The sequence below is a fragment of the Ictidomys tridecemlineatus genome, chromosome 7 (assembly GCF_052094955.1).
Source record: "Ictidomys tridecemlineatus isolate mIctTri1 chromosome 7, mIctTri1.hap1, whole genome shotgun sequence".
NCBI classification, from domain to species: Eukaryota; Metazoa; Chordata; class Mammalia; order Rodentia; family Sciuridae; genus Ictidomys; species Ictidomys tridecemlineatus.
The window spans coordinates 284,590-309,159 of NC_135483.1; the positions used below are offsets into that span (position 1 = coordinate 284,590).

The 24,570-nt window shown below is 44.6% G+C and overlaps 1 protein-coding gene and 1 long non-coding RNA gene across 11 annotated transcripts in view; one reads left to right on the forward strand and one right to left on the reverse strand.

Moving 5' to 3' along the window:
* Positions 1-24,570, forward strand: part of Znf251 (zinc finger protein 251) — a 56,966-nt gene that overhangs the window by 15,259 nt on the left and 17,137 nt on the right. For 8 of the 9 annotated variants that reach the window (XM_021723049.3, XM_040293426.2, XM_078016425.1 and 5 more), the window contains one exon: positions 10,525-13,304. The exons of the other annotated variant lie outside the window; for it this stretch is intronic. In XM_021723049.3, coding sequence (XP_021578724.2) covers positions 10,525-12,158 — 1,634 coding nt within the window. In that variant the 3' untranslated portion in view covers positions 12,159-13,304. Of the gene's footprint in view, positions 1-10,524; positions 13,305-24,570 lie in introns of those variants that run through there. 9 annotated transcript variants of the gene reach the window in all.
* On the reverse strand, positions 15,880-24,429 carry LOC120892852 (uncharacterized). Of its 2 annotated transcripts, none has more exons than XR_005737621.2 (3): positions 23,959-24,429; positions 23,562-23,717; positions 15,880-16,527 (listed from the first exon to the last, which is right to left on the reverse strand). It is a non-coding gene; the product is annotated as an uncharacterized LOC120892852 (long non-coding RNA). The 2 variants fall into 2 exon arrangements; XR_013423669.1 differs by having other exon boundaries at positions 23,562-23,739; positions 23,849-24,429.

The window sequence follows — 24,570 nt, forward strand, 5'->3', positions numbered from 1 at the left end:
GGCTCAAATGGGTTCATTTGTGAATTCTGTCCCATTTAAGTATGAAATTATGCTATTTTCTCCTCTTTTCCAGAGGATATAAATACTTCCTGGCTCATTCTGTGATGTCAGCATTATCATACTAGCAAAATCAAAGACACTACAAGAAAATAAAATAGTGGACAAATATGAATATGGATGTAAAAGTTATCAACAAAATATTAACAAATCAGATTCAGTAATATATAAAAACTATACCATGACTAAGTGGAGTTTATCTCAGGTATGTACAACTGGTTCAACATTGAAACATCAATGTAGTTCACACTAAAGAAGAAAGATCACATGGTCATATCAATAGATACAGAAAAAGCATTTGGCAAAATTTAACATTCATGATAAAAACTCAGAAGGTTTAGGTATAGAGGGGAGATTCCTCAACTTGGTTTAAAAAAAATACCTGCAAAAATTTTTAATGGGAAAAAACTTGAAGCTTTTCCTCTAAGATCAGGAACAAAGCCAGAATGACTCCTTTTACCACTGCTTTTCAACACCCTACAGGAAGCTGTAGCTAATGGAATAAAGCAAGAAAAGGAAATAAAGGCTATTCCATATTGGGAATGAAGAAATATAACTGTTTACAGATGACACCATTGTCTAGGTGATAGGCCATCTATGGATAGGAAGACTCAATATTTGCAAGATGTTAGTCATTACAGTGGCCCACACCTGGAATCCCAGCTACTCAGGAGGCTGAGTCAGAAAGATCGCAAGTTCGAAGCCAACAATCTGGCCAGCTAGTAAGAAGCTTCTCAAAAAGGTTCTGGATGTAGTTAAGTGATAGAGCACTTGCCTAGCATGCAGTGCAGGTACTGGTTTAGTACCCAGTAACTGCACCCCCCCCCCAAAAAAAAAACGTGAAAAAAGTCACTTTCCCCAACTTGATCTATAAATTCAGCACAATTCCAATTAAAATCTCAGTAGGTTATTTTGTGGATGTCAAAAAACTTACTCTGGGGCCTGGGGTTGTGGCTCAGCGATAGGGCACTGCCTAGCATGTGCAAGGCACTGGGTTCGACCCTCAGCACCACATAAAAATAAATAAATAAAGGTATTGTGTCCAACTACAACTAAAAAAAAAATTTTTTTTAAATGACTGAGGTTTATATGGCAAGGTAAGAGACCTAGAATAACTAACTCAGTATTGAAGGAAAGGCACAAAATCAAAATCGGGCTCATACCATCTGATTGCAAGGTTCACTGTACAGCTACAGTTATCAGGGCAGTGTGGTACTGCTGAAGAACTAGATATATAGACTATTAAAGCAAAATAGAGAGCCTGTAGTTATCAGATGATCGCATGCAAAGAAAATCAATGTAGATGCCCTCTACCAGAGGCGCACCATGATCCCAGCACTGAGGAGGCTAAGGCAGGAGGATTGCAAATTCACTTTGATCCTGTCTCAAAAATAAAGGTCTGGGGTGCGATTTAGTGGTAGAGCATCCTTGAGTTAAATCCCCAGTACCACACACAAAAGACCCATTAAGTCCCAAGGTTTTAGGGCTGAGGCTGGGACTCAGTGGTAGAGGACTCACCTAGCATGCACAAGGTACTGGGTTTGATCCTTAGCACCACATAAAAATAAAGCGATCATTAAAAAGCCCCAAGGTTTTTGTTCTGTGACAGTGTCAATGAAATTAAAACAGGTTCATTGAAATAGGTTGGAAATCATAATCTAGACTTTACACATAGTTATATTAATCTGTTTTTTTTTTAAGGGAGAGAAATTTTTAATGTTTATTTTTTAGTTTTCGGCAGACACAACATCTTTGCATGTGGTGCTGAGGATTGAACCCGGGCTGCACGCATGCCAGACGAGCGCGCTACTGTTTGAGCCACATCCCCAGCCCCTAATTTTAATATTATATATTACATAATTTTATATTATAACTCCACCTGAGTGTTTATTGGTATTTCACATCTGGAATACTGGGACAAAATGGGTTGAGCAAGTCATAGTCTGGTGCTGTAACAAAATGCCACAAACTGAGTGCTTAAACAAATTTCTTACAGTTCTGGAGGTTGGAAGTCTCTCAGTTTGTCAGTTTTTGGTGAGGGTTCTCTTGCTATCTCACAGATGATTATCTTCTCACTGTGTCCTCATCTGGTAGAGAAAAGAAGTCTTCTGGTCTCTGTTAAAAGGGCACTAATCCACTAATGGGGCCCCACTCCCAGTTACCTTCCAAAGGCCTCATCTCCAAATGCCATTGAAAGTTAAGACTTTAAATAAGCTGAAGGTCACAGTTCAGTCCATAACAGACTATTCATAGCCCTAAATATAAAACTTCTAGATGATAAGAGACAATGTAGATTTGAGCTTGGGTTTTATAGTAAGTTTGGGAATGTGACATCAAAAGCATGATCCATAAAGTAAATAATTGATAAGCTAGATTTCATTAAGATTAAAAACTAATACAGTTGGGTATGGTGATACACATCTGTAATCCCAGCAACTCATAAGGCTGAGGCAGAAAGATCACAAATTTGAGGTCAGCCTGTGTAAGTTAGCAAGACACTATCTCAAAAAAGGCTGAAGTGGGGCTGGGGTTGTGGCTCAGTAGTAGGGTACTCACCTAGCATGTATGAGGCCCTGGGTTTGATCCTCAGCACCATATAAAGATAAATAAATGTATTGTGTCCATCTACAACTAAAAGATATTTTTTTAAAAAAAGGCTGAGTATGAAGGTCAGTTGTAGAGCATTCCTGGGTTCAATCACCACTACCAAAACCAAAACTTTCACAAAAGACAATGAATAAGAATTTTCATAGACTCAGAGATGTGTCCATCTACAACTAAAAAATAAAAATAAAGAAATAGACAAAAGGCCTGAACAGACACCTGGCCAAAGACACACAGATGGCAGGCCTGTGTAAAGATGCTGCTTGTTGTGTCACTAGAATGCAAATTAGAGCCACAGTGAGATGCCACTGCACTCTTTTTTAGAATGGCACATCCAGGAAGTTGACAGCACCCAGTATCAGCAAGGATGGGGAACAGCAGAATGTGCCTCCATTGTTGGAATGCACAGTGTTGTGGCTGCTACGGAAGATGTTGGCCAGTATCTTACAGAAGTGCACACGCATACAAAAGATCACATTCACAGTCTTGGTGTTTATCCAAAGTGAACTGAAACACAAAAGCTGTACACAAATTTTATAATGTGGGGCTAAGAAGAAGTGAGCTTACCAAGCTATGAGGAGATGTGAAGGAGTCTAAAAGTGTGCCTAACTAGGGGAAAGAGGCAGCTTGAAAGGTTGCATGTATATTCCACAGTGACACTCCTACAAAGTTGAAACTGTAGACACAAGAAAAATACAAATGGATACCAGGAAATAGAAGAGGGGTGGGGTGCACAGAGAGACTTGGAGACAGTGGGACTCTGGTACTGCAGCGGTGGATCCAGCGTGCATTGTCAGAACCCAGGGACTGCAACACAAGAGCAGACCCCATGGTGGCTGTGGACTCCAGGTGATGTGTCCCTGGGGATTCATCCATTCTGACACTTGTACCACCCTGATGCATGATTTCCTGAGCACATATTAAGATTCAGGGTGAAATTTGTGCTGTCCTCCAGGTATCACGTATTCTGAGGTTTTCTTTGAGAAAGCGCACATCATTGGGAGGTGAGACACAGCTCAGGAATTGAGATTTTATTGCTCATAGGTCCTGGGGATACCCCAAGGCCATAGAGGCTAGTCAGCAAGAAGGGCAAGGGTTGGGGACCTGGAGCATCTACCATTAGGGTCCAGGGTATGGGCAGAAGCATGGGCAGGAGAGAAGTTCCATGCTGGTGGCTTAGTCCTCTTGTGCATTTAGTCAGGCAGCTGGTGGAGTTGGGGCTTGAAGCAGCAACCTTGTGACCCCACGAAGCAGAGGGAGTAGTTGGAGAGCTTGGGTTGGATAGGGCTACGGTGGATCCATGTACTCCAGAGGGCCTTGTGTCAAAAGTTTGGTGCCCTGGGTTGCACAGTTGGGAGGTGGGAGACCCTCAAGTTATTGGGGGACCCTACCGGTACTCTCTGCTTCCTTGCTCCTGGTGTAAGCAGTTGGCTCTGCCACACACTTCTGCCATTGCCATCTGGTGCCCTCACCAGAGGGCCAAAGCCAGAGGTCTGCCTGATCTTGGACTAGACCCTCCAGAACCACGAGCTAAATAAAAATCCTATCTTTATAAGTTAATTGCCTCAGGTATTTTGTTATAATAACACAAAGCTCACCAATACAGGCTATTAGGTAAAAACGTCTCATGCCGGCATCAAGGAACTCATGTGAGAAAAAGAATGGAGCTGGTTATGGTGGCACATGCTTGTAATCCCAGTGACTAAGGAGACTGAGGCAGGAGAATTGCAAGTTTGAGTCCAGCCTGGGCAACTTAGACACTGTCTCAAAAAAGGCATAGGGGTATAGCTTAGTGATGGTGTCCCTGGGTTCAGTCTCCAGCACAAAATCAAAATCAGAATTAATACTGAAGCACTCTCGGCATGGTGGTACAGGCCTGTAATCCCAGCAGCTCACGAGGCTGAGGCAGAAGGATCACAAGTTCAAAGCTAGCCGCAGCAATGGTGAGGTACTAAGCAACTCAATGAGACCCTGAGTCTAAAATACAAAATAGGGCTGAGGATGTGGCTCAGTGGCTGAGTGCCCCTAAATTCAGTCTCTGGTCCCCCCCCCCACACACACACACACAAAAATGCTGAAGCTGGACAGAAATGTCGGCCTTTCTGCACCATCTAAGCTGTCTGGATTTGCAAATGTTCTATGATATTAAATTATTTTCATCTTATATTTTTTCTTTGCAATGCTGGGGATTCAACCCAGGGCCTCATATATGCTATGCTAGGCAGGTGCTCCACTGCCAGCCATATCATTAGCCCTCATCTATTTTTATCTGCATGTTATTTATTACCCAATGTATTAAGATAATGAGCCTATGAGCAAATAAAATCTCAATTCTCCACCTTATGTCTCTTTTTTGATGGGTTTTAAGTAGCATTCTATAAACATAGTTACATGCAAGCAAGTTGTTACTAGGTTACCTAGTATCATATGCTTTGGGGGCCTGACACCTAGCATTCAGACTAATGCCAGTTTGCCAGGTTTTTCCTCTCACAGTGAGCTGTCAGTCACGATTCTGGGTTATCTAAAATTTATGGGTAATGCTTTCTTCCAGCATCTTGTTAAGTATTTTATATAGTGAGCACATCCCTCCACCATCTGGATGCTACTGGCATTTCCCTTGGCCATGCTAATTTTGCAAGCAGTTTTGAGTGGTTAGAGCTTCCTGGACCCGCTGAGTGAACCCTAGCTGTGGTATCTGCCCCAGGGATAGACCCCTTCGTGCAGAGAAGACCATCTTTTAGGACTGTTTTGGCCTGTTGGTGCTCTTGTCCTCAACACACTCTGCAGCTTCTGGGACCCGGCGTGCATTTCTGGGTGGTATCACTTGCTGGAGTCCATGCTGCATGGTTGTCAGGGCTAGCAGTTTCTCGGATGAGATGGCCCTGGACAGGCACTGGTGCCTGAGTCTCTTGGGTGGGTTGTGAGTGAGGTCTTAGAAGGGAAAAGATGGTTTTCATTGGTTTCCCTCTTCCCAGGAGCATGATGAGGACTGGTACTGTTTGAGGAGTAATTGCCTCACCTTCAGGGAACAGGACTTGTAGTTGTTCTAATTAATATTCATAACGGGAACTTTAGAGATGAGCTTTAATTTTTTAAAAAAAAATTTCGTTGTTGATGGACCTTTATTTTATTCATATTTATGTCCCGTGCTGAAAACTGAACCCAGTGCCTCACACGTGTGAGGCAAGTGCTCTACCGCTGAGCCACAACCTCAGCCCATCAGCTCTAATTTTTAAAGCCTTTACATAAATAGGAGCATAAATATTATCTATTTTGAAATAATCTGAAGACCCTTGAATCATTTAAGAATGACAAAAAACAAACCTGCATTGGTAGCAAGATACAGTGAGAAGTTGTGTTAGCATTATGTCTCTGTGACAAAATCAACTTAAACGGAGGAAAGATTTATTGACTCACCATTATCTGACCCTGCTGCCTTGGCCTATGGCAGCACAGCACATTAAGGCAGGAGTGTGTGGCACAGAAGGCTTGAGCAGTTGTGGCAGCTGGGACATAAAGAGAGGAAGGGCCAGGTCCCCAAAGCCCTTGCCGCCTCCCACCAGGTCCCTCTGCATAAGGGTTCTACTCCCTGCCAATAGCACCACCAGCTGGGGGTTAACTTCAACATGGGCCTTTGGTGGGCATTCCAGATCCTAGCTATAACATACATTAAAAATCATTTGGGGGCTGGGGATATAACTCAGTTGGTAGAGTGCTTCGCTTGCATGCACAGCGCCCTGGGTCCAATCCCCAGCAACACCAAAAAAAAAAAAAAAATATATATATATATATATATATATATATATATAACACACACATATATGTGTGCGTACACACATACATACATACATAAATATCATTTGGAAGCCTTTTGCAGTAATGGATACCCCTAATCCCTGCGGTTCAGGAGTCAGGGGCAGGAGGACTGGATTTGAGGCCAGCCTGGGCATTTAGCAAGAACCTGTCTCAAAATAAAAAGGGCTGAAAATGTAGTCTGAGGTAAAGCACCCCTGGAGTCAATCCTCAGTACTGAAAAAAAATTTTTTTTAATAACATCAACCTTCAAGTTGCCCTCAAAAAGATGATATAGACAAAGTTTATGTCTACAGTAATTTTGCAATATTGTTTGGATTCCTCTATAATAGTTCATTTTGGGTTGGGGGACAGTAACCGGGATTTAACTCAGGGGCACTTGACCACTGAGCCACATCCACAGCCCTATTTTGTATTTTATTTAGGGTCTTATTGAGCTGTTAAGCACCTCATCGTTGCTGAGTCTGGCTTTGAATTTGTGATTCTCCTGTCAGCCTCCTAAGCCGCTGGATTACAGGCATGCACTACTGTGCCTGGCTTAAGAGTACATTTTTTTAAAAAACGATTTTATCACATTTTAGTAATGGCTCATGTTCACAGTTCATGTTAATGCACTGAACCCCTATTTAGATAGGAGTTGCTTTATTATTAAACCCAGTTTAAGAAATATACACAATTTTGCTGGGTGCAGTTATGCACACCTGTAATCCCAGCTGCTCCAGAGGCTGAGGTAAGAGAATCACAAGTTCAAAGCCAGCCTCAGCAATTTAGTGAGGCCTAAGCAACATAGTGAGACCCTGTTTCAAATAAAAAATAAATGGGCTGTAGATGTGGCTCAGTGGTTAATGGACTTAGGGTTCAATCCCTGGTACCTAAAAAAAAAAATGCAGTCTGATTCTTATAGATTAAAATGTACTATATCTGTTTTTCATATATATGTACCTAGTAACAATGCCATTAGCTTGGATTTTTGGGAAAAAAGCAATCATTTTTAAGTATACTTAGATTTCCAAGAGAGTTTCTTTATTTTAATATAGTATTTTAAGTAATGAGATTTCCAAACAGAGAAGTATAAATTTTCTCATGCTGTATGTATTCTATTATTTTATTTAAAAAAAAAAAAACTTCAAGTCTAAGGAGTGTGGTGGTGCACACTTGTAATCTCAGTAATTACTCTCAGGAGACTGAAACTGAAGGATCAGTAATTAAAGGTCATCCTGGGCAGCTTAGCAAGTTGGTATCTCAAAAATGAAAAATGGCTGGGGATGTAGCTTGGTGGTAGAGCAATCCTGGTTTCAATCTTCAGTGCACGTGTGGGCGCGCGCGCGCGCACACACACACACACACACACACACACATACATACACACACAGAGACACAAATCTTACAAAAAAATTTTAAAAAGGGGTGAGGCAGAACACTTGCCTATATGTGTGAGGCCCTGGATTCCATCCCCAGAACAGAAGGAAGAAAGGGAAAAAAAGAAGGTAAAGAAAGAAGGTAGCTAGCTATTAGCTATTTTAAGAAGAGAAAAGTTTGGCTTAAAGTGGATAAACGTGTAGGTTCCAACTCCAGCTAACCATCATTGGTCCTCTGTGGGAGAAAGTGGGCCCTCAGCATAGTCCAGCCAGGGGGAGGAACCCAAGACCTTGATCTGCCCGCTGGTGCTCCGAAGGAGATGGAAAGACTCCTGCTCCTTGAAGTGAGAAGAGTAGATACCTTCTCAGGTATACACATAAGCCACATGCATGTGTGCAAAAACCCACATCTAGAAATTTTCTCTTCCGTTCTCTATGTCTTTACTTGCAATCTGCAACATGGTAGATTTTTAAGCCTTGGGAGGGTGATATGGTAGAGCACCTGCCTAGCATGTAGGAGGCCCTGCCTTTTACCCCAGTGTTGCAGACAACAATGATAACAAAAAGTTATAAGTCTTGATATCCAACAGCAAGAGTGTTCCCACCTCACTGTCTGCCTCAGTAATGGACCCTTGGCATTTACTTTTAGAATCACTTTGTGAAATGAGAAAATTGGGAGTTTGATTGAGGTTGCATTGAATCAATTTCAAGAGAAGTGGATATCTTTGTAATCTGAATATTCTAGCCCATAAGTATACCATATCTATTCACTTGTCCAGGTCTTTATTTCACTCAATAGCAGTGTATTATGATTTTCTGGTCATAACTGATCAAGAACAAAAGAAGGGACAGATGACCAAAATAAAAAGGGGCCACAATACAGATCCGTAGGCTGTAATAAAGAGGCATCTGAACACATTTTATGCCAAGAAGTTTTAATATGGAGATAAAACACAATTTGCCCAGAAAACACAATTTGTCAAGGTTGACACAAGAAAGCATTAATACAGGGCTGGGGATGTGGCTCAAGCGGTAGTGTGCTCACCTGGCATGCGTGCGGCCCGGGTTCGATCCTCAGCACCACATACAAACAAAGATGTTGTGTCCGCCAAAAACTAAAAAATAAATATTAAAAATTCTTTCTCACTCTCTCTTTAAAAAAATAGGGACTGGGATTGTGGCTCAGCGGTACAGTGCTTGCGTAGCCGGGCAGGGCCTGGGTTCGATCCTCAGCACCACATAAAAATAAAAGCATTGTGTTGTGTCCATCTACACCTAAAAAATAAAAAAAAAAATTAAAAAAAGCATTAATACATGATCTTTTAAGTATTAAAGAAATTGGTTCAGTAAATAAAATTCCTATCTCAGAGAAAATTCCAAGCCCAGATGGTTTTGCCAGCTTATACCACACATTTAAGGAAGAAATAGCACTTATCTTCCATATGTATTTTCAGTTAAAGTTGGTTTATGCTGTGTGTATTATTTTAGAAACTGATTTTTCAGTTATGTCATAGACTTTTCCTTTAACTATATATTCTTCTATTATATAATTATAATGTCAGAAAGGTATTCCATTATATGACTTGTCTATCGCTGACTTAAACAATACTCTTTTTCTTTCTTTTTTTGCAGTGCTGGAGATAAACCTAGGGCCTCCTGCATGCCAGGAAAGTGCTGTATCACTGTGCCACACCCAGCCCTGTCCTCTGTTTTTTGAGTATTTGGATTCTTTCTTGTTTCCCCATAATTAGGGAGAACATTTCAGGAATGGTCATAATAATCATTTCTTTGTGCAAATGACTGTTGACTTAGCATAGACTCTTGAAGAGCAATTTTGGGAACAAAGGGTGTGTAATATTAATTCTTTTGCTATGTGTTACCAACTTTCCCTTTAAAAAGCTCTATTTATTTATAGTCCATCCCACAGTACAGGACAGGAATTATTCTTTTAATTCTCTGTGTGGGAATCAATGCAGCATAGGAACCTCCACCCCCTTCTTGCTCTAGCCACGGCAGGCTCCTTGCATTCCTGGACTTGGTGGCTCTCCATCTCACCCAGGCCTGCCTTCTGCAACTGCTGACCCATTGGCTCTTGCTCCCTCTGAGGCCACGCATGCTCCTGGGATCTTCCGACCACATAGGCTGCAGGAGATGGTTCTGTATTTTCAATAGTTTCCATTATCCGTGTTATTTCATTTTTTTAATATTATTATGTTTTTAGTTGTAGTTGAACAACATGCCTTTATTTTATTTATTTTTATGTGGTGCTGAGGACCGAACCCAGAGCCTCGCAAGTGCTAGGCGAGTGCTCTACCGCTGAGCCACAATCCCAGCCTCTGTGTTATTTCATTCTTTAAAAAAAAAAAAAAAAAAAGTATTTGATTTTCTTCCTCAATATACAGTGAGACCAGAGGCTCTCTGGCTTTCTATTGTGTTCCTTACCTGGAGCAGCCTGTTAGCAGATTCATTTGCTAGTTTGATAGGTGAAAAATCATAATTTGTTTGAGTTTCCCTCTTGTGGTACCTGGTGAACTGAGCTTTCATCCTGTGACTGGCCATTTTGCCTCTTGCGCTCCTGAGTCATGCATAGCACATCTGCTACTGGAACATCTGCCTTCCAAGTAAGGATCTGTGTAAGAGTGTTGCTGAACAGTGGTGTCCTCTAGTAATTCCTTTATGTTTTGTGTAACAGATTCTGATACTGGGACTGAGAAGGAACTGTCCATTCTAAACCAGGAATGTTCTGAAGATGTGAAGAGCCCAGCATTTGTATCAAGAAGATTCTCAAGGGCCAATTCACAGACACCTGTGTTCCAGGATCCTTGGGACCTGGAGGGGAAGGGAGAAGGGAGCCTGGGAAACACTGCTGGCCAGAGTCTGAAGAAACCCCATCTGCACAAGAGAGTTTTTAGAGAGGAATCTGTCCTGTGTAGGGAGCAGCCTCCAAGAGAGAGTGTCCAGGAGTGTTCTTTAAATGTTGATAGACATTTAAATACAAACCAAAATGTTGTTAGACTTCAAAGGAATAAAACAGGAGAGAGAGTCTTTAAATGTGATATATGCAGCAAAACCTTCAAATATAATTCAGACCTCCGTCGACATCATAGACGCCACACAGGGGAAAAGCCCTATGAGTGCAGTTGGTGTGGGCGAGCCTTCACACACAGCGCGAGCCTCATCCTGCACCGCCGAGTCCACACTGGCAGCAAACCATTTAAATGTGAAGAATGTGGGAAGACTTTTGGGCTCAATTCCTACCTCATTCTGCATCGGAGAATTCACACTGGAGAAAGACCCTTTGGGTGCAGTGAATGTGGGAAAGCCTTCAGTCGAAGCTCCAGCCTCATTCAACATCGTGTCATTCACACAGGACAGAAGCCTCACAAGTGTGAGGAATGTGGCAAGGCCTTTAGCCAGAGCCCCCAGTTAACTCAGCACCAGAGGATCCACACTGGGGAGAAGCCGCACAAGTGCAGTCAGTGTGGCAAGGCCTTCAGCCGGAGCTCCAGCCTCATTCAGCATCAGAGAATTCACACTGGGGAGAAGCCCCACAAATGCAGTCAGTGTGGCAAGGCCTTCAGCCAGAGCTCCAGCCTTTTCCTCCATCATAGGGTCCACACTGGAGAAAAGCCCTACGTGTGCCAGGAGTGTGGCCGGGCCTTTGGTTTCAATTCTCACCTTACTGAACACACACGGATTCACACTGGAGAGAAGCCTTATGTGTGTGGTGAGTGTGGCAGGGCCTTCAGCCGGAGTTCCACTCTGGTGCAGCATCGCAGAGTGCACACAGGGGAGAAGCCATATCAGTGCTCTGAGTGTGGGAAAGCCTTCAGCCAGAGCTCCCAACTCACCCTGCACCAGCGTGTTCACACTGGCGAGAAGCCCTATGAGTGCCGGGCCTGTGGGAAGGCCTTTAGCCGGAGGTCAACCCTCACACAGCATCAGCACATTCACACGGGAGATAATCCTCGCCAGCGTAGAAAGGGTGGCCCCAGCCTGATGCCCACTGGAGAGCGACGTGGCAGAGCCTTCAGCCATGGTACAGACCTCATTCTGCACTGGACAATCCACACTGGTGAGAAAACCCTGGGGTGCAGTGAATGTGGGAAGACTTTCAGCCCTACCCCACAACCCACTGAGTGCCAGAGAAACCGCCACGCTGGGGAGAAACCATATAAATGTCAAGAATGTGGAAAGGCTGTCAGCGGGGGTTCAGCCCTTACTCAACATCAGGTAGCTCATGTTGGAGAGAAGCCCCCTCTAAATGATGGTTCTGAAAGATATTTTATTCAAATTAAAAAGATTTTCCAAGAGAGACATTTTTAAGTTATAAAATTAGGAAACAGTTTAGCAATTGTTCATTTTATGTTGGATAGGCTAGCAAAATGAAAGTTAAATAAGAGGGTTTACATATTACCAGCAAATCAAAATAAACAGGTGGATGACTATTGAAGTCATTAAATTTGAAAGTAAACATGAGAGAATTCAATCTGGAAAATACTGTTGTATAGAGGTTATTGTTGTGCTCAGGGTGACCCCTGTCGCACCACTTTCAGACACTGAGAGGAGGGGAGCACCAATAATGAGCCACTGGCTCAGCCCCAAGGTGTCACCACCTTGTGTCTCCTTCCTGCCTGAGCTCAGCTTGTTATTGGGAATACCCAGTCCCAGTACCGCTGGGCAGGGTGAGCCTTTCCTTACCAGCCTGCAGGCAGGGTGTCCTTCCTCCCTTGGAGCCCAGGTTGGGCATTTGTGGAGTGAAGATTGATGTGTTTTCAGTTCTGAGATGTGCAATTGAGCAGAGGCCTCGGGGCCAGTGAGGCCAGGCTGCCATGAAGCCCCATTCTCAAGAGCTGCAAAAAGGAAAGAAAATCCTCACAATGCTCGAAGAAAATAGGAGAGGAAATAACTGCAGTTAAGACACACCAAGAAACAACCAGGCTTGTTGTTATTTTTATTTTTCTTTGTTTGTTTGCTTGTTTTGAAGTGCTAGGGATAGAGCCCAGGGCCTTGTGCATATAGGCAAGTGACCTACCACGGAGCCACACCCCAACCCCAATGGCCAACAGTTTACATACAATAAGATTCACTCTTTAGCATACAGCTCTGTGGGTTTCAGAGTCACATGGTGTGCAGTCACCTCAATCAAGCATACGACCTGCCTCAGCACCCACAGCTCTCCATGCCCAAATGAGAAGCCCTAACCCTGCATACCCTGCTTTGTTTTCTGTTGCATGGCTTCACCATTCCCAGAATCTCATCCTGTGGAGCCATTTCAATCTGGTGTTTTTTACTGAATGTATTGGAGAGTCACCATGTTGTTGCATGTATCCGTAGTTCATTCTTTTTACTGCCCAGCAGCATTCCATGTTATGGATATATGGATGGAGCTGTTCATCCATTCTGCCATTAAGGGATTTTTGAGTGTTCCCATTTATAGCATATAAGAATAAAGTACCTATAAACATGTAACTACAATCTGTTTTGTGAACCTAACCTTTCAGTTCTTTTAAATGTCTCATTTGCATTGCTGGGTCACTAGTAATCTTAACTTTTTAAGAAAGAGTTTCACTGAGAGTCTAAGGGCATGAGGGCCCTTGAAACCCTGATTTCCATTCTGAGTCTGTAGGAAGAATCTTTTCTATCCTCTACTTAACTCCCTCCATGCCCAGTGGGTCATCACCCTTTGGGACCAGCATGCAGCTATGTGGTAGAGGATTTGCCTGTCATATGAAGCCCTGGGTTCCATCCCCAGCACCATCAGATCACCTTTCAAAATCCCTCCTTAATGCCTCTGCTCTTACCGTGTTGTTTTGTGTTTCAGTGCTGGGGATGAACCCAGGGCCCTGCACTTGTTAGGATGTGAGCCACATACTCGGCCCCTTAGTGTTTTCTTAGGGAACTTGGGGTCATGTTTGTGTTTAGTTTGACATTGGTTCTGTGGTTTGCTCCACTTATTCCCCCAACTTGTTTTATGTCTCATGCTATAAATTTCTTAAAGCCAGAACCTCTTCTGGATGTGGTCCCAGTGGAAGGATCTGCAAATCATGGAGGTAGCAGGGGCTCATCTGAAGGGCTATGATCTCTTTTTGACCTCCGGCACAGCATCTGATCTAAGGAGTAGCTTCCACTCTTGTATTCTGCATCACCATAGCAACCACCTTGTTTCACTTTTTCTACCTACTTCTACATTATGCTGGGAGCTCTTTGTAGCCAGAGTCTGTCATATGCCCTTTATTATTCTGTGAGAGTTTTTTGTTTGTTTGGTATTGAGATTAAACCCAGGGCCTTACCCGTGGTAGGCAAACACTGTACCACTGAGCTACATCTCCAGCCCTTTTTTATTTTTAATACTAGGGATTGAACTCAGGGACACTCAAGCACTGAACCACATCCCCAGCTCAATTTTGTATTTTTTTATTTACAGACAGGGTTTCACTGAGTTGCTCAGTGCCTCACTAAGTTGCTGAAGCTGGCTTTGAACTCATGATCCTCCTCCCTCAGCTTACCAAGCCGCTGGGATTACAGGCATGCACCACCACACTTGGCTCTTTGATTTTTGTTGTTTTCTTTTGTTCTGTTTTGTTTTTGAGACAGGGTCTTGCTAAATTGTCCAGCCTGGCCTTGAACTTATATCCTCCTGCTTCAGCCTGTGATCCCTGAATAGTGGGATCACAGGCATGTGCCATTCTTACACCTTTTCTCTCTAGCACATGATGCAGAATACGTATCTAGGATGTTTGGGGAAGGAAGAGAGAGGGAAGAGGGGAGAAAAGGAAACACCACATAGCACTCAGACTTGTTCTGTTCAGGAATATGCTGGGTTAAATAATTTATTGCTGGACATAGAGGTGCACATCTATAATTTCAGCAGCTTGAGAGGCTGAGGCAAGAGGCCAGCCTGGATAACTTAGGAAGACCCTGTCTCAAAATAAAGAACAGATAAATAGGGCTGGGGAAGTAGTTCAGTGGTAGGTTCAATCTCCAATACTATAAAAAACAAACAAAAATCTCCTTCCTCACCTACTGGAGAGCCCACAGTGAGGTCCCTCTCAAAATGCCCACACATACCATGATTGTGGAGGAGGGAAGATTTGGGAAGGGCTGGCCTAACTTGGCCTTTATTTACTATGGACCCTGAAACTAGGATGTTAGCAGGGTCCACAGCAGGTTGGCTGAGCATCAAGACAGTGAGGCAACACCCCCATGGTTAAAAATGAGGACAAAAGAAACTCTGTGTATAACCACAAGAATGGGAAGTTATACTCCATGTATGTATTGTATGTCACAATACATTCTACTGTCATGTATAACCAAAAAATAAAGAAACTCAGAGTGCCGCGCTTCGAAACTGGTGCTATGGCAGCTGTGAGGTCTGCTTACAGCCTCTGCAGAGATGATGAAGTTGGGGTGATTCTAGGGTGGCAGTGGAAGCTGCAGCCCCAAAGAACTATCCCGGCTGTATCAAGGTGAAGCTAGAAAAAACTCCACCCACTGGCACCAGGAGGCACCTGACAGAATTGACTCAAGAAGATGGAGCTGGGAGGCCAAGGTGACCAGAGTTCAACGGGAACATCAAACAAGCATGTGGAGTGATTAAAAACATCTAGAATCAGATCTTTTAAAACATCAGGGCTGGGGACATAGCTCAGTTGGTAGAGTGCTTGCCTTGCATGCACAACCTCCTGGGTTCAAGCCCCAGCACCACAGGAAAAAAAAAATGTTCCCCTGACCACCACCACCAAAAAGAAGAAAAGCAGGGAAGAGAAGACACACAGGAAGGAAAAAAAGAGAAATTATAAATATAGCATAAATGAAGAATTACTGAATCTGGCTTGGTGCCGTGGCACAGCCGTAATCCCAGGATCTCAGGAGGCTGAGGCAGGAGATCACAAGTTCAAGGTCAGCCTCAGCAATTTAGAGACCATGTCTCAAAGTAAAAAGGGCTGGGGATGTGGCTTAGTAGGTTAAGTACCCCTGGGTTCAATCTCTGGTAACTGTAAGGAGTGGTGGAAAAGCTCCGTAAATTCAACAAGCCAAACAACCATTTACCTGTCCAAGATTTTATTAGTGGGAATGTAGCAGCCGGTCACAGAAGAGAACAAGTGGGGGGGGAGAGAGAGAGAATGAGCATGGGGAGTGGGCTGTTACTTTTTTGTTGGCCAAGGGTCCATTTTTGGGCAGGAGAGGGTATGAGTCTCCTAGGGGTGGGAGGTCACAGTTTGTGCCATTTCAGGGATTGGAGGTGATGGTTCATGCCACTTAGATAGTAGTTCACGCCATTCAGTGCATCATGGACCTGAACTCCCGGAAGAGATGCACTTCGGGCGCCATCTTTACCAACATGCCTCCCTTTTTTGTTTTGGTTTGGAGGCATCATACTAGTTCTGGCTTCTTCCTGCTGAGTAGGGGTGTTGTTTAGAGGGAGGGAGGTCAGTTGGTTGGAGAAGGAGGGCCAGGAGGCCCCATATCCATGCGCTGAAAGCATGGATTTCCTCGGGGGAGAAGTCCATGAACGTGCCTTGCAACCACAAATTGTTGGGTATAATGAGCCATTCACTGGGGTGGCCCAGGGGGAGAGATAAGCCAACTATCTTCCCATAGGGCTTGTAAGAATTGCAGGCCTCGGAGGGTAACAGGTGTCATCTTCACTAAGAGGAGGATCAGAGGTACAGTGCAAGCCACAAACCTGCAGCTACGAAAAGGAACAAAAGAGACAGCATTAATTTCTGGCATGTCATCCATGTCATCCAGGGCTGGTACATAAAAAGACCTATGCTCAGGAGAAGGCAGGTTAGAACATATATGGCTAAAAACCAAGGGGTTATTTCTTTGGAATGGTAGGGTAGAGATGGCCCTTCGGTGGAGTTGTCATTTGGTATCTTCATCTTTCAGCACTTGGTGGAGGCTTTTCAGTATGAGTGGACATAAGTATTGTCCAGCTCATTGGCAAGTAGCTGGTAATCCCTGAGGAGAAACTGATTGAAAGTTTGGTTAGAGATTTTGTTAATTTGTCCTTGAAGGAATTAAAAATGCAAAGAAGGAAGGCACAGAATAAAAAGACCCCAACTAGAGGTCCTAGCATCAGGAGACTCCAGCAGACAAGGGGTTTGTGAAGAGGTTCCAATAGGATTGTTGTGCCAATTGCAGCCTTCTTTTTTCTAGTTGTTCCTGTAGTTATTTAATCTTATCTTTCACTATCCCTGGCTGATTAACATAAAACAACATTCTTTCTGTAAGAATGGGAAGAGGCCTCCTTTTTCCACTGTGAGTAGATCTAAGCCTTGGCGGTTTTGTAGGACTACTGCTGCAAGGAAATCTAATAGATTTTGGAGGGTAAGTAGGGACTCAGTCACCTGTTGGAGGTCATCTATGAATGATTTGGACAATTGATTATAGTATGTGAGGGAGGTAGTCAAACCTGCTGTACCCATTGGCAAGCCTGCTGTAATTCCTAAAGTAGTGAGGAGAGGTATGAATTGGATCGCCCTTTTGGGTCTTACGTGTGTCATGAGAGGGATTGGTATTTCTGTATCTCCTGTAACTGTCTTTATAGGGAAACAGGAGAACAAGAATACATGTGCCTGTCCAGTCAGGGGGCAGACAGTGGTATACAGTTGTCCCACATAAAAGTGATGCCTTGAGACTGCCGGGCAGTGGGCCTTATTACCCTTTGATAGAGAGATTGTTGCCATTGCTTCTCAAGTAAGTTTCCTACTGGTACATTCCCCGATGACTGAAAACAATAGAGCAGCCTGATAGAGAGGAACACCTGAGAGTTTGGCTGTGGTGTCTTGAGTTGAAGAGTTCTCCTTGAGTGTGGCCCAAGAACTATTTATTGGGTTTGTTATTAGTTTTGGGGATTCAGTTCTAGCCTACAACATAGCCAACATCCCTGTACATAGTTTGTATTATTAGTAGCCTTTAACAGATTGAAAGAGAGATTGACAAGTTTAAAAAAGAGCAGAGGATCTTTGGCTGTTTTTGCCTTAACCAAATCAGACAGCCAATTGGGTACATCAAGCAATTCTTCTTGTTGAATATCCAGCTACTTGGGCATGATGCGGGGGAGCCGGGCCTGGGTTTTTACCAACAGCCATCCAGTATCTTTTGTTATTGTGCTCACAGGCCTGGGGATCACTGTGGTAACAGTGCTTTGGAGGGATTTTGTTGAAGAATTTAAAACTCCTCCTAGGTTACAGTTCGTGGGACAGCATGGTACAGGGTTTATAGCCTTCCCTGCACTGTGCTTTGAAAGAGAGTAAGTATAAAGTCAGTAGACGTAGGTCCAAATAGGGTGTGGGTGTACTGTGTTGCCATGGGTTCCTAGATCATATCGGGAAGCCCATTCTTATGTGTGTTCTTCTCCTCTGGAATGGAAGGGAGGGTGGTACGTGACTGTGAAAAACAGCTTGAGAGGGTTATCTGGGGATATCTCACAGGTAAATCTGGGCAATTGTGGGGGTCCTGCAAGGTTGGGAGCTGTGGTGGGAATTGTCTTCTGGAGGGTGTGCTACCAGTTTTAACCTAGAAATATGAATCCAGGGGGTTAGTTTCTTTCCTTCCTGTTGGAGTTTTGCAGCATTGGGTGTACACAGGACTACCTGTAATGGCTTTTCCCATTTTGGGGTTAGGGGAGATCTTTCCCCTGGGGAGGAAAAATAGACCCATTTGCCTGGTTTGAGGGGAAAGGAGGCAGCTGAGTTCTCTGGATCTGGGCTAGCTCAGAGCATATAAGGAAGAGGAGGGGAAGAGCATATTGGTTGGGGACCAGCCAAGGCTCTGGTGAGATTCCCGGGGGGAGAAGAGGACGACCATACATTATCTCAAAGGGGGAGACAAGGGATGGCTTTTTTGGTAAAGCCCTCATGCATAGCAGGGCAAGAGGGAGGAGTTTAACCCAATTTAAATGAATCTCTAAAGATAGCTTCCTTATGATGTCTTTCATTGTGTGGTTGGCTCACTCAACTTTACCTGCGGCTTGGGGGCAATAGGGACAATGAAAGTGCCATGGGATGGACAATGTCTTTGCCAAATTCTTAGTTACTTGGGAGACAAACTCAGGCCCACTGTCGGATTGGATTGAAGTGGGCATCCCAAACGGAGGGATTACTTCAGTCAGGAGGATGTTAGCCATGGTCATAGACTGCTTATTTGAGGTGGGAAGGCCTCTACCCAACCTGAGAATGTGTCTGTTAAAACTAGTATGTATTTGAAGTGTTTTACTCTGAGCATGTTGGTGAAGTAGATTTGCCAATCTGCCCCAGGAATATGGCCCCTAGCCTGATGAGAAGGGAAGGTTCCAGGTTTTAAAGACGTATTGGGACTCACTCTTTTGCATATCTGGCATGAGGCTGTGATTTACTGTATCACTTTATCCATTGCAGCTACCAGCTCAACCTCTTGATTAGTGCTTTTGTAGGCAGGGGATTGGCTTCTGTTACTTACTGTTACTGATAGGGACACTGTGGCATATCCAGATTTTCTGATCCCCTCATACATAAAGGAGCTGCCATCAGTGAACTAGGTGTAATCAGATTGGTCTAGAGGTCCCTCAGTGATATTAGTTGGGCATGGGAGGAAGTTTTCTAGAATTTCCCTGCATTTATGTATTGGGGGTTGTGTTTGACCTTGAGCCTGCCAGGTTAAGAGGAGGCACAGGTTTGGAAGGACATGGAGGAGTCATAGAGGAAAGAGACCAAGAGAGAGAATTCGACTGGGAGGGAGGGTTTGCAGTGCTTTGTACGTTAGCAGGTCCTTGAGGTGATGAGGAGAGGTGACTGTGATTTGAGCTCCAGAGGTAAGTTTCTGTGATTTTTTTTTAAGAGAGAGAGAGAGAATTTTTTAAATATTTTATTTTTTAGCTTCCGGTAGACACAACATCTTTATTTTGTTTTTTATATGGTGCTGAGGATTGAACCCAGCGCCCCATGCATGCCAGGCGAGCACTTTACCGCTTGAGCCACATCCCCAGCCCAAGTTTCTTCGATTCTTTTAATAAAACATAGGAGGCCGCTAGGGCATGGAGACAAGGAGCCCATCTCCGGATAGTTGGATCTGTCTTGAGAGGTATGCCACCTGAGCGAAGGTGGGCCCATACATTTGTCCCAGCACCCAACAAGCCTTGCCCTATGTTTTCATGGACATGGAGAGTAAAAGGCCTATTAACATCTGGCAGGTGTAGAGCCGATGCTTGTAAGAGGGCCTTCTGGAGGGTTCTGAAGTGGGATGCAGCTAAAAGTAACAAGGGCCCATGCTTGTTTCCTTTTGCTAGATCATATAGTGGTCTGGCAAGTAATGAGTAATTTGGTACCCAGGCCCTAAAATAGCCTGCCAGACCCAGGAACGAGAGAATCTCCTCTTTAGTTTTTGGTACTGGAAGGCTTTCAATACGGCCTTTTCTATCGATTGTGATAGCTTTCTTCCCTTGGGAAATGTGGAACTCTAAGTAAACAACCTCAGAGAGAGAGAGCTGCACCTTTTTCAGAGAAACCCTATATCCTTGGTGAGCAAGAAAGTTCAGGGTGGCTGTGTCAGACTTTGAGGTTTCTAATGAGGGACAACAGAGAAGGAGATTGTCAACATTTTAAAGGAGGGTTGAGTCAGGGTATAGAGGGAAAAAATCCTCAAGATCTCCAGCAAGAGATTGTCCAAAAATATGTGAACTGTCTTGAAACCCCTGGGGTAGGACAGACCAGATTAACTGTTGGGAATGTCTAGTTTCTGGATCAGTCCAGGTAAAGGCAAATATGTCTTGAGAAGAGACGGATAGCGGAATCTAAAAGAAGGCATCTTTAAGATAATAACTAAAAAACAGGTGGAGTTTGTAGGAATGGAGGAAAGGATAGTATAAGGGTTTGGAACAAGGGTATGTATGGGCCTGGTTGAAGAATTTATTAACCTTAAGTCCTGCATCAAACAGTATGTTCCTTTAGGCTGTTTTACTGCTAAAATTGGGGTATTGAATGGAGAGTGTGTGGGTTGGAGGAACCCCTTTCTCAATAAGTTCTGAATGACTGGCTTTAGGCCCTTAAGACTGGCAGTTGGCAACAGGTTTTGGGCCTGGTTTGGGAAGTGGTTAGGGTCTTTAAGATGCACTTCCATGGGAGAGAAATTTGCAGAGATGGGTTTCAGTATCCCACACAATTGGATCTACTATTTTACAGGGGAGGAGAAAATGTGTGTTCTGGTGGTCGTTGGAGTCTTCACATCAGACACAAAGAGGTAAAGTCTCTTTTTTGTTGGGGAGTAAAGCCATGACAAAGATATGAGTAGGGGAGGATAATAAGGGTAAGGTTTTGGAGGCCTTCAAGATGGATAATATATCCCTTCCCAGCAAGAGGACCAGCTATTGAGGCATAACCAAAAAATTATGTGAAAAGGAGAACTCGGATAAGGAGCAAGTGAGGGGAGGAGTTCTGCGTGGGATGATGGTTGTAACCCCTACCCCAACAATAGGAGATTTGGAGGGATAGGTAGTTCCCCAAAACTCTCTCAGAACCGAGAATGTGGCCCCAGTGTCTACCAAAGAGTTTATGGGACGCCCATCCACTCGGATAACTACCCTGCGTTCCTGCTTGGTAATTGAATAGGTAGGGACAGAAGACTCAGGGCCCCGTCAATCCTCGGCTGCTAGGCCCAGCAAGTCACTGGTGGAAGGACTGACCTCAGCTCCCCTCCAGGAATTGGGGCAGTCCGATCCCCAGTGGCCAGAACATCGGCATCTGGGGCATGGTCAGGGCGGTGCCCTGGGGTTAGGGCAAGCCCTAGCCCAGTGTCCTTTGTTGCCACACTTAAAGCAGGACCCAGGGGATCCTCGTTATGGGGGTTGTTGTCTCCCTTTTCCATAGGTTGGAAGGAGCCCTGTGCTCTCTCATCTCTGTTGTGGTAGACCTTGAAGGCCATGGCCAACATCTCGGTCTAAGGAGTCAAGGGTCTCCTCTCTAATTCTTTTAGCTTTGCCAGTATGTCAGGGTAGCTTTGTGAGAACACATAGGTCATAAAAAGTTGCCTCCCTTTGGACTCAGGGTCCAAATTAGTGTACTGAAGGAGAGCCTTTGTTAATCGGTCTAGGGAGGCTGAGGGTTTTTCATTCTTCTCCTGGATGACTTCCTGGAGTTTATCAAAGTTAATACCTTTTTGTGCTGCTGCCCTTAGGCCAGCCATCAGACAACTAATAAGGTGGTCCCTGTGTCTCAGGTCTTGGAGATCATTATAACCCCTATGAGGGTCTTGGTCTGGAACTGCCTGGGCCCCTAGGGGATGGTGGGCATCAGTCTGATGAATCTGGTCTACATAGGTCCTAGCCTGTCCCAGACCCTTCTCCTTTCCTCAGGGAGGAGAATTTTGGACAGAATCATATAGAGACCATGAAAGGTAATGCCATAGACTTGGGTTAAGTATTGAAACTCTTTAATATAAGAGACAGAGTTTGCAGGGTAAAATCCTAATTTTTCTCTACTTGAGAAAGGTCAAGCATAGAGAAAGGAATATAAACCCTTAAAATCCCATCTGGCCCGGCTACCTCTCCAAGGGGGGCCACAACATGTGAAGTTTGAGTTGGGTGATGAGATATAGTGACTTATGGGTGAGGTGCTGCATTAGTGCATAAACAGGTGGCGGGTGGGTGGACTAAACTGAGGTGGAGGGCAGAAGGAATGTAAATGGGAGGAGGTTCGGGGGGAGTGTCAACAGAAGAAGAAGCCGCAGATGTAGAAGATGGGGAAGTGGGAGGGGGTAAAGTTGGGAAAGCAGGGCTGAGGGTGGGGAATAGTGGTGAGGAGGTGGTTCGTCAGCCAGGTGGAAAGTGGAGGCAGAGAGCAGAAAGAAGGCGTGGAGGCAGAGAGTAGAGAAGGAGAGGAAGGAGGCTTGAGAGCAAGGAGTAGATGTTGAGGCTTGCATTGGGTGCAGAGATTTGGGTGAGATCATAGCAAGGACAAAGCCTCTACATAAAGAATCTCGTTCCACTTCTTTGATCACTCACAGTAATTAAAAAGATTCCAGAGTAAATTGGGATCCAGAGACCCACACTTGGGCCAAACGTTTTAGTTGTCTAGGGGGTATGTAGGCCAGTCCTGGGTACAGAATTTTATGAGCCTTTTTGGTTTAATATCAGGGGCCAGGCTCATGGTTGTCAAATTATCTAAGAGGCTCTGCAAAGGAGAATTGGCAAGAAGGGATGAGGAATTTCCCATGCTAGAAGGGCTAGATGAGAGTCAGAGAAAGAGAGAGGGAGAAGCCCTGGGCCAAAAAGAGCTTCCTGGAAGCTCCAGAGCGGATGGAGGGTCAAGTGGACATCCCCAAAATGACAGAGGGCACTGCCTGGTGGTCACCAGGAGAGTGCCATCTGTGAGAACCAAATAGGGCCAAGGCCATGGGCAACCTGACATCAGGAGTTTTTCGAGTGGAACAAAAGAATCAGAAGGAGACTTTTTCTGGGTGGAACAGTTTCAAGCGGAACAGAGGAGTCACAACTAGGGAGAGACAGACTGTGGCAGCTGCCCTAGCCTGCCCACAGGAGATGAGAGTGAGGGGAGATGGAGGAGTCAGAAAGGGAGAATCTATCCTGTGTCCCAGGAGGTTGACTCCCAGGGGCCCACCACACCCTGACAGGTCCGAGTGGGGTGCGTTTACCTCCTATAACACCCGGAGGGATTGCGGACACTCAATGGTCAATTCCCTCATTCTGGTGAGTTAGGGTTCAGGTGCTCATGGGATGGGGGAACTCACCTATCCGCCAGTCAGTGGTGGGTGTCAGGCAGGTGATCAGAGGAGTGGACTATGACAGGAACAGTTGGGCTCAGAGTTTGGGAACCAGTTCTGCCTTGGGTGATGGAGATCCCTGTCCCAGGTTTGGGCATCAATGTAAGGATCTTATAGTAACCCCTCCAAAAATAAAAATAAACTGCTGAATTTGAGTAAAGTTATTTGAGAATTTTCTGCTTTATTACAACTGTTCTATAAATTTGAAATTAGTTCAAACTAAAAGGTTTAGTAAGAAATTGGTAAAAGGATACAAAGTTCCAGTTAGGAAAACTGGAGAGGTCTGTTGTACAACCTGACGACTACTGTTAACAATGTACTGTGTTCTTAAAAAGTGCCAGAATGGATGTTAGGGTGTTCTCACCTAACACTCAGTGAGATCATGCACGTTGATGGGCTAGACTTCTCCATTTCAGACCACTCATAACATACGTACTTTTAACATAATTGTGTACATTACATAAGCTATAATAAGTATGTACACAACATGTACAATTTACATCAATATCAAGAACTTCTGCGCTGCAAACAGTAGCATCCAGAAAGTAAAAACAGCTGGGAATGTAGCTCCGTGGCAGAGGCGGAGACAAGGAGTTTTACTCCCACTGCTGGGAGGGGGTTAAAAAAGACAAAAGGGGGTGGAAATACTTGCTAAACCATCCATCCTAAGGAACCTTCGGACTGCCAAGAGCTAGTCTACACCCCCTCCGGGGCTCCTGAGACCGAGAGCACTGCCCCAGCCCTTCTTTCTGAATGCCTCCCATTCTTCCCAGAGCCCTAAGGCTCCAAACCGGCGGCTGCGCGCTCTGCATGCGCCTGGGACGTACACCCTGTCCTCCCCGCCCACCCAGTCCCGAGCCACCGGAAGTAGACGTTTCCCCCCCCCCCAGCGGGGCGCCGCTCTAGGACATCAGGAGGGCCCGCCTGGAGGAGTCCTTAGTCACTCTGGCGTAGGATCCTGGGTCCGGCCCTCTAG